This window comes from Eptatretus burgeri, chromosome 11 (genome assembly GCF_056783735.1).
Source record: "Eptatretus burgeri isolate ZD-2024b chromosome 11, Ebu_testis_v1, whole genome shotgun sequence".
Lineage (NCBI taxonomy): Eukaryota > Metazoa > Chordata > Myxini > Myxiniformes > Myxinidae > Eptatretus > Eptatretus burgeri.
The window spans coordinates 40774830-40785485 of record NC_140971.1 but is presented as its reverse complement, the minus strand read 5'-3'; the positions used below and the strand labels follow the sequence as shown (position 1 = coordinate 40785485).

General features: G+C 42.0%; 1 protein-coding gene across 1 annotated transcript in view; it reads right to left on the bottom strand.

Moving 5' to 3' along the window:
• Positions 1–4506: 4506 nt before the first annotated feature.
• Positions 4507–10656, bottom strand: part of LOC147016923 (insulin receptor-like) — a 136391-nt gene continuing 130241 nt past the window's right edge. Inside the window, exons 17-20 of the mRNA XM_085847954.1 lie at positions 8697–8856; positions 8260–8389; positions 7326–7460; positions 4507–6513 (exon numbers count right to left, since the gene is read on the bottom strand). Coding sequence (XP_085704080.1) covers positions 6231–6513; positions 7326–7460; positions 8260–8389; positions 8697–8856 — 708 coding nt within the window. The 3' untranslated portion in view covers positions 4507–6230. The remainder of the gene's footprint in view (positions 6514–7325; positions 7461–8259; positions 8390–8696; positions 8857–10656) is intronic.

The window sequence follows — 10656 nt, the reverse complement described above, 5'->3', positions numbered from 1 at the left end:
CTTCAACATGCTGTTGGAATACTTCACCAACTGCCACATATGACGTGTCCACCATGATACATTGTGGTGCATCTGACTTCGGACGGACAAGCATTGTGGTCTCTGCAAGCGAAAACTTCAATGCGGTAAAAGCAGCAGCACATTCCTCAGACCAAGCCAGAAGACTTTTGGCTCCTTCCCATGTCATGTGACAAGGTCATTTAGCGGTTTGAAGGGTGTCTACACAATCCGGAATGAATCTCCTGTAGAAATTCCCCATGCCCATAAACTCCCATAGCTTGCACACTGATGTTGGGTGCAAGTAATCCTAGATCGCCTTGACCTTGTCAGCCAGTGAGTGAATGCCATGCTTGTTGTCGATCGATTGCACCAAAAACTGTAATGAGGACACCCCAAACTGACGTTTGGCAGGATTTATAATGACGCCAAACTGTGGTAAGCGAGCAAATAGAAGCTGCAAATGCTGTTCATACTTCTTGACCATCTCGCTGGTTATGAGCAGATCATCAATGTAGGCATAAACAGGAGGCAAATACCAGATGACCTCATTGATGAAGCTCTGAAAAGTTTGTGTCACATTGTGTAACCCAAAGGGCATGCACACATTCGAAAAGGCAAAAGGGAGTGGTAATGGCCGTCTTGTGTACATCAGCCGGCTCTACTGGCATCTGATGACACGCTCTCACTCAGTCAAACTTGGCGAAAACTTGCTTTCCCTGGAGTCGAGAAATAAAATCCTGCAGGTGTGGTACATGGTAACAGTCTGGTGCTGTGTTCCGGTTCAGAGCGCGGTAGTTACCGCAGGGCCTCCAATCACCAGATGTCTTCTTCTGGACCATATGTAAAGGTGAGCGCCAGTTGCTGTTTGACGGTCAAGGTTAAATGATTTCCAGCTCAAGCATAAGGTCAAACTCTGCTTTAGCAATTGCATAACGACCCGGAGCTAGTCGACGTGGTCAATCTGCGACTGGAGGGCCACACGTGTCGATGTGGTGAGTCGTGGAGTGTTTGACCGCCACCTCACTGTAGGTTGGCCAAGTTATTTCTGGGTACTGTTGAAGGATGACGTCATAACTGGCCATGTGGTTGGACTTGACAAGCATTGGACTGACAGAAAGAAGGCACGTGCACAGCGATACCTTTGATACAAAGTTTTGTGGTGGAGTCCAGGAGATTTTGGTTTTTGACATCCACCAACAATCCAAAATACTTCAAGAAATCGGTTCTGATGATAGGAATGGGTATGTCAGCAATGATATATAATTAGCCATTGGTAAACACACGTCAGGCCAAGATTGAGAGTTATCGATCATTCACCGTTTGTGGAAATGGTGGATTTGTTGACAGCTTGGAGAGTAAATGCAAATGGTTTACATTTGTCCATAACCCCTGTGGGTAAAACGTTGACCTCAGCTCCAGCGTCAACTAAAAATCGGGTTCATCACTGATGAAAAATAAGCGACTTAGTTGTTGGTCACCAGACTGATTCGTCGTTGCTTATTGCTGGTTGTAGCATTTCTCGATTGTGAAACAGAGAGGGCTGTGAAAACTGCAAGGCTGAACACACTTGCGTGCATTCCCCCCAAATTGCCAATGATACCAACACACGTCTCCTGCATGTTGCTTTGGGTCCATCTACAACCACGCTCCTCCTTGAGATGACATGTAAGAACCTGCACTTGGGCAGTTAGCTGGTCCATTTGGGTAGTCAGCCATTGCATATGGGATGTAGCTGGTGCAGATAAGACACCGACTAATTGGGATGTGACCACACTGATGGAGGAAGAGGGTGGGATAGCGACTTTTATGATCTTAACAGCCACATTGGCGAGTTGCTCGATATTCACTGAATCGCTAGTTGAAACAAGCATTGATTGGCAATCATTGGAGAAAAGCTGCTTGGGTATGTTATCCTCAAGGTTATTCACACCCAACAATTGTCACATCCGTTGTTACAATCGAGAAGGCTTATGATCCCCCAGCTCTTCCGAAATAAGAAGTTGACAATCGTTTTTGCTCTGAGGTGGATGTGCAGCGAACACGGTCTGCCTTGAGGGAGTCACACACCCTTTCACTGGGTAGCTAAATGAGAATGTCCTGGACCTCTTGAGCTATCTCCGGCTGAAGAGAAGCCATGACATGTGCAAATTTTATCTCCTGTGCTATGATGCCTCAGGTTAGAAACTGGATATCAACTTGAGCGAACCAAATGGTAGGGTCATTTGCCCAAATGTGGGGGTGGGAAAGGGGGGGAGGGATCTGATGAAAGGAGGACTTTCATTTGACATGATGGGACATGTAATAATTCACTCACATTGAATCATTTCAAGGTCAGCAATTGTGGTGATGATACGATGATGGTATTTAAACCAGGTGAGGAGAATGCGTAAATCAGAACAAAATAAATCTCACTCACATTTAAAACGCAATGACGTGTTATAAATTAATTTTGATTGACGATTACTTCTTTGTCGTTTCCCCAGCACCTGGTGAAGAAAAAGAATCTTGTGCATCGAGCCGCCGCAACTTTCATGGTGTTTGAACACCATTGTCACCGTGACCATCCAGCCATTCAAACAAAATCGACCTTGCTCAATAGTCTTGGCGATGTTGAACAAAAGTCACTGCCAAATATTGACGTGTTGAGTAATTCATGAATAGGAATGAGAACTGCCTTGTAAGGACAGAAGTGCGAGCTCCCCTAATATCATGATGATGAGATTTCTTTTAAAAAGGACCCCGCAGAATCTGTCATGTCCATTGTCTCCCTGGAAGGGCCACTCCGATTAGCTACGAGTGTTCACACGTTTGCTTGATTGTAAATTTTAGCCAAATGTAGAGGAAACTTAATATCACTGGAAGCCTTAATGTGCACAAAACTAGTTGTTAAATATCCTAATAATCAATCAATAATGCGACTGATAATGGTAATGTATGTGACATAATAGGGTGCTTGGTTGATACGGGTATATGGGCTAATATAACAGTGGGCCACACTAGTAGCATGTCAGTTAACAATGGTATTTTTGTTCAGAATGAGCATGCGAGGAAAGACTATGCGCTCTGCCGAGTACTGTTCTAGTTTAACTAATCCGACTCCTTTTTATTTTCAGGTCACCTAAAGAACAAGGTTAAAATTTTAAACTATGTTGAACAATTTCTCCATGCTCCAGTGAACACTCATTTTAGAGACTTTTTTGCAACAGTCATATTTTTCAACACAAAGGCAGTTTTGTAGGGTCTATCCAAGTGCAAGAATTCCACAATACAAAACATCGAACATATTGTTGAAAAGTTTAGAGAAAATGGAAGTGTGAAAGACCAAATTAAAGGAGACGGTCAACACCTTCGATGAGAACACCTGGCAATAAAGCAGAGGCAAGACTTTCTTCTCTGAAAAAGTCAACACGCCGACTCCGACTTGCACAGCTTGTGGGAATGTCTCGCATGACCATTGGCAGAATGATATCCAACGATCTTACATTGTATCCGTACAAGATCCAGTTACTGCAGCGCCAGACAAAAATAAACAAGAGGGAGAGGTTCGAATTTTGCACTGCCATTGCCGAGCATATCGAACAAGACCAGTATTTTCTAGACAACGTCTTCTTTAGTGATGAAGCCCACTTCCATCATAGTGGCCATGTGACTCAAACAAACATGTAAGTGTGGGCAGAACACCAACTGCACAAACATATGGAACAATCACTTTGTGAAGTGAAAATAATGGTTTGGTGGGAGTAGTGGCACAATATAACCTTTCTTCTTTGAGAACAAAGCCAGATAAACAGTGACAGTCAACACAGATAAATATGTATACATGCTCCAGAGAAGATTCCTTCCGGCACTGAGAAGGAAGCAAGATGATCTTGATGAATGAGGTCATTTTCCAACAAGACGGTGCACCACCACATATGTCCAATGTTGCTTTGGAGTTTTGGTGATGACATTTCCTGTATGATCAATTCATTTCTCGATGGACAGAGAACTTATGACCTCCCTACTCCACGGATCTTGTCTCCTCCTGACGACTACCTATCGGAGTCTCTCAAAGATAAAGTTGATGAAACCAATCCACACACACTGCAGGGGTTGAAAAGTAACATCAGATGGGAAATCAGATGTATACCAGCTCCAGTTCTCAGCTGAGTCAACAACAACTTCAGTGTCCTGTGGCAACTGTCATCGAGAGGTGTGGTGCTTGGATTGAGCACTTCAACAACAACTAATGATATCACTCCTTATTGCTTGTTGAAGCATTTTTTTCCACTAAAATAAACAAAAATAGGAGAAATGCCCCTGCACTCACCTGGTAGAACCAGGGAACCGCTGGTAGGCATGGATGACGCATGAAATATGTAAATTAGCCGATGGTTTGAACAAACTTGTGAAAGCACCATGCAAAGATGATTCCTACCAAGTTACATATAAATCAGGTGAATACTTTTTGAGAAGTCAAAAGTAGCGATCCTGGAATCATAATCACCTTTGACCTTTAAAGTGACCGACTTAATGTGCAATTTTTTGATGGGATTTGCAAGGAATCAGGAAGCCTTGGTACTCAGAAGTGCTACAAAGTTTGGTGTAAGTAGGACTTAGTTATAACATCATGGGTGATGAAGGTTGTTGTGAAGGTTCATCTAAATTGTGTATGTAGTTTCGGAGAAGAAAGCAAATACCTATTTTGGGGGTGGGGGGGGGGTCAAACCTGGACTTACTTCGACCCCTCATAGACCCCTTCGACCCTGATTTTTTTTTATGCCATGGACAGACTTTATTACATCACGGGCGATACAGGTTGTGGTCAAGTTTCATCGAAATCGTGTGAATGCCTATTCTCTGGGGCCAAACTTGGACCCACTTTGACCCCCCCCCCCATACACCCCTTAGACCTTTTTTATGCCATGAACAAACTTTGGTACATGAAGGTTGTTGTCAAGATTCATCAAAATTGTGTGCATCGTTTCAGTAAAGAAGATCAGGAAAGAAGAAAGAAGATACTGACTGACTCACTGACATACAGACACCGAGCATTGCTAATACCTCACCTGAACTATGTTCCAGGTAAGCTAAAATGTAACTTATCATGTTTATTATTAGACAGAAACAAACGAAATTGACCAATAATCAAAAACATTGCAGTTAAATAAAAAGTTTCACATCATTTTGCACCACCAAATGTACATATATATTGGAGGTAATGTTTTGATATCATCATATCTGAGTACTCAACTCATGAAGCTGGAATCCCATGCATCATGCACGCTAACATTCCAGTCACTCCTTTGATTTCCTTTTCTTCTGTTGTCTTTGTGCTTCATGTAAAAATACACTGAAGAAGCCTAATGTCTTTATACAGCATGTGATTTATATGCGAGATATTCCACGAGTCTGAGATGAATGTAAAAATTAAGAGGTTAGTTTATAAACAGCAAATTGTTAGAATGGAAAACTCCGGCGAAAGTGTTTTTAAAGAATTAGCATTAAATTAATTGAAAATGTTCCTGTTATCAGTAAGTTAATAAAATGTGAGATTTTATAGTGCTGTGAAATGATGTATATAACAATTACCGTATAATTAATAATTCATAGAGTGGAGTTATATTTTCCTGAAATGTCAAACTATGACAAAACAGGAGACACTCCAATGATGAGGAAGAAATTGAGAACAAAAAATATTCAGAGAATAATGGAAGAATACTGCAGTGTGTGTCCACAATTATTGTGCAAGGAAGGTCAGCTTATGGAGGAAAGTTTTCAAGTTAAAACTGGACAGGACCCAAACCAAAAATCTAAAGTAATTCAGAGATCTTTTTACAACTATCCAAAGAAACCAGACTATATGTGGCCAATGCAGAAAGGGGTTGGGTTGTTGTTGATGTACTTCAAGTTATTTCATTATTTTGATGTTTGTCCATGTTGGAAGGTAATCGTTACATTTTCATGTGGTCCAAAAGCAGTACTTTTGTTCTACAGGAAAACATGAAAAACAAACTTTTATAAAAATTTGGATTTCATGCCCATCTAAAGGACCATGGAAGAAACAGGGTACCAACTTGTGCAATGTGCACAATCACCGAAACGTTTGACTGGAGACTTCTACCTAATTGTTGAAAACTATAAAAACTGGCTGGAAGGTACAGTGCAATGCATGGAGGATTAATCACGGTTACCACAAATCTCCCCTCATAATTCATGCCTAAAGAATGCTTCTAGGCCCACAATGGTGCTTAACAGGCGGTAAGACGATCAATGTAATGATGTTCTGTAGCACTCATCCTGAATGGGCCGCCAACTCGATTCTCGCTCACCATGCCGCTTGTCGGCAGACCCGTCAGGACACTTTCTGCAGCATCTGTAGAAGATCTGCCATTGTGACTATTTTCTTTACTGTGGAAAAATGATATCTGCTTGAATGAATTGTCAAGTTCACTCTCAAGACTCTCCAGGATCTCCAGGAAGGTTGGACGCATTTTCGGGTTGTTTTTCCAACACATGTTCATCAGACGTGTCCTGTAGGACACATGTTAGAATTGAAAGGTCGATTAGTGGAGGAATAGAGAGGAATATGCAGCTCCAGAGACTCCATTCTTACAGAGTACAAGGTTCAAAGTAGAACTATGACAGAGGTAATGCAATTAAAAGGTCTGCTGCAGATTGTTTTGGGGGAAAATCAAACAGATCAGAAAATGGTAAGAAATACAGAGAGAGAGAGAGAGAGAGAGAGAGAGAGAGAGAGAGAGAGAGAGAGAGAGAGAGAGAGAGAGAGAGAGAGAGAGAGAGAGAGGAAGAAGAAGAAAGAATGAGAATGAGAATGAGAATGAGAATAAAAACGAGTGACAAGGCAGCTCAAATTAAAATGAATGAGCAGAAAGTTGGTTGTGCAGGGTTGTAGATAAGAGAGAAATGGAGGATATGAACAATCACAAACAATGCTTCAGGCCTCTTGGAGCTTCAACATATCTTTTCTGTGTTATATCAACCACAGGACGATAAAAAAGCATGTTGTTGAAAACACCGAAGATTTCCACTGCCCTTTTCGTACTTGTAGAATTACATACTTATGTCCAAATCCAGCTCTAGCCTTCAGTGTTTTGAGGACATCAATTCACCACCATCTCCCCATGGCCTTTACAACCATTTCGAACACCATAACTCTATAAGTAACATTCAGATGTTCCTCAAATTTTATGCTGAGAAAGTAAGGATTTGTACAACCTGTCAGTTCAGTTTTCCAACAAGGAAGAATCAGGAGTTCAATGCTGAAACAAAACATTGTCTGCTTTTATTATTATTTCATATTTTTGGGTTGAGTCAACACTTACAGTTTGTCAGCACAACCAGCGGGAAAACTTAGAGTTCCTCCATCCATGACGAATCGCAACACCTGCTCATTTGACATTCCCTGGTAAGGCTGCTCAGCCAGTGTGGCGATCTCCCAAAGTACCACACCAAAGGACCTGAACACATACACACACACGATATATGTAGGAGTGTGTGTGTTATATATATATATATATATATATATATATATATATATATATATATATATATATATATATATATATATATATATATATATATTTATATATATATATATATATATATATACATATATATATATATTTATATATATATATATATATATATATATATATATATATATTTATATACATACATAAGTGTGTGTGTGTGTGTGTGTGTGTGTGTGTGTGTGTGTGTGTGTGTGTGTGTGTGTGTGTGTGTGTGTGTGTGTGTGTGTGTGTGTGTTTTGCAAATAAATTAACTAAAATTTGCAGTGCTCTGCCAAAAGGCAGGTTCAGTGATACAGCAGCAATTTCATAAAATGAATTTCACTTGGTGGGGTGCCTTTGCCTTTCCAGCAGTACCTAGAACAATAATTTTGAATTTGGCCAGGGTACTGGTGATAACTTTTCTACTCTTCATCGAGAGATCTTTGGTGTGGGATGTTTAACGTCCACCAACTAATGCTCGTAGATGAGACACCTAGGTTAATGTCATTCCAAAGGATAAAGCACTTTGTTATTTCTGCAATACCCTGCCTGCAAAACGGCAATCCGATAGTTTATCGTTGGTTTAGGAATCGCATCCAGATGAAACAACTCGGAGGTATATGAGCTACATCTGCACCATATTTATAGGATAAACAACATAACTTGTAAAAATGGCATTTAGAATTCGGAAAATATTGCTGACAATGAGGTTACAAGCAACATCTGAAAAAGCTTGTGAACAAACCAGACATCCGAGTACGTGGTAAATACTCCATCTTTGAGTGACTCTGGTGCCATCCAGCGGACAGGCAGGAGTCCTTGACCACTCTTTCTGTAATAATCTGTCTCGTAGATATCACGTGCCATGCCAAAGTCTGTGAAAATAACATTTTGAAACTGAAACGACCAAACATTGCTCAGTCATAGCTTGTTCGTACTGTGCTTATTGCTCAGAAATAAGGCAAACTACTCATCCACTGATAAACATGTTCATCTCAGTGCAACTCTGAAAAGCTTTGTTGGGTTATTGGGAGGGAAGGAAATATAACAACAAAATTCTACTTTGTGTGAGGCTGTCCAACAATCAGATGACTCAAAAATGGCTTAATATGTGCAATCAGAGTCCAGCATCTCTTGCAATTCGATTAGATTAGATTTTTTATTTATTCTAGGAAGGACTACCTCCGATTTTCACTGTGTAGTCTTCCGACACCATGCAGTTCCGTGCTGCCAGGTCACGGTGTACGAACTTCTTCGCATCAAGGTATGCCATACCGTCAGAAACCTCTGCAGCCATCCTCAGCACTTCCCGCAAGCTAGGTGGAGGACGGTCTATGTTGATCTAGACAATAAGTGATACAAAACACTCAGTGTCAGAGATTTAGTATTTTCATTAAACCCATGTGCCTGGTGTTGGCTTAATGGTGAGGGTGGTGGGCTTGGTATCCTCAGATCCTGAGTTATATATATGCACTCCCACTCGGCTGTTGAATTAATACCAGGTGGGGTTGACTCTGCCTGTCATCCTTCCGAGGTCAGCAAAATGAGTGCCAGCTTGCTGGTATACTGTGTCGGAGTGGTGACCTGTCCAGGATTGTGCCCAATAGCCATGGAGATGGCTTAGGCAGCACCAACGCTCTGCACAGTGTATGGTCCTGATGGATGGATGGATTAAACCCATGGATAAAAATGATTTCCTGAATTGGGAATAGAATAATAGTTATTCCCCTAAACTGATTTGTTTACCTGAAAAGAAGTGCAGAGCATTTCAAGCTGCCATTACATTAAGTGGAACAATAAAATATCAACATTGATGAAAGTCATTTTTACGAATGACTCTATCCTCGGCAGTACCATCTGTCATACTTCAGAGTGGCAAGCAGCAGCCTCTTCACTCTCTGCAGATCTGGATAAAACCACAAGCTGGTTCAACACGTGGAACATGCCTTTCAATCCAGACAAATCTCACACTCTCACTATGTCTCTTCGAAAGGACCGTTTAGAAACCGCCCCCCCCCCCCAATCCACTTTCTCAACATTCCTCTGGAAGAAGTCCTTTCTTTAAAGCTTCTGGGTCTCACTATCTGCCATGACCTTTCCTGGGAAAGTCACATTTCAAACCTCGCCTCCAAAGCCCGTCGCCGACTGGGAATGCTCCGTCGTGCAAAGTCCTTCCTCGGCCCTCCTGAGCTCCTGACCACTTACCAAGCTTTTGTCCGTAGCCTGATGGAGTACTGCTCTCCCCTCTGGGCTGGTGCTCCTGCCTCCCAACTTTCTCGGCTTCACGCTGTAGAAACCAGGGCATTTAGGATCATCGGCATCTCCCGCAATGATGATGAGTCTTTGGGCCTCTCACTCAATCACCGCAGGTTGGTCGGTGGTCTTTCTGTCTTCTACCGTCTCCTCTCCAGCCTTGCCCCCCTGCTCTCTCTGCGATTTGTCCCCACCACATTCCCACAGGGCGCTCAAGGTCCACCAATAACCCCCTTCTGGTAAAACTACCAAAATCACGAATCACTGCTCATCTTCACTCTTTCATTCCTCTTTTTTCCCGCCTTTGGAATAAACTCCCTCACTCAATTCTTTCCCATTCTTCCATCCAGGCTTTCAAAACAGCTGTTCACCACCACCTCTTATCATCCCCCATCCAAATCCTCAATCTTTCCTATCCCCGATAATCCACCCAAGCCCACTTCCTTCAATTCCCTGCTTTCCTTTCTGAAAGTCCCTGTAATGTCCATCTTCTATTCCCCATGTTCCCCGTCCCATCCCTCTCCCTTCCACAGATCTCCTGTGTCTGCTCCCCACTGTTTTGTCCCTCCCACTCCCGCCCCTCTCATGCCCCTTGCTGTGCGTTGTGTGTTAGCTCTCATACGAGCCTCGACAAGGTATAGAAATTTTTTTTTTTTTAAGTTTCATTTTATTTATTTTTAATTATTTTTAAAAGTTATTTTCGTATACCTAACACCCTTCTGTTGCTGCTTGTCTTTTTCACGATTATTTCTCCCTCCTCTGACGCACGCACTTCTGACTCACTCCCAACGCGATATGACATCGCTCCTATCCCTTCTCCATTTTGCTCAAACGAAAGGTTAATGGCCAAAATGTCAGCGTCTCCTTGCTCAACACTGTGGTTAGCGTA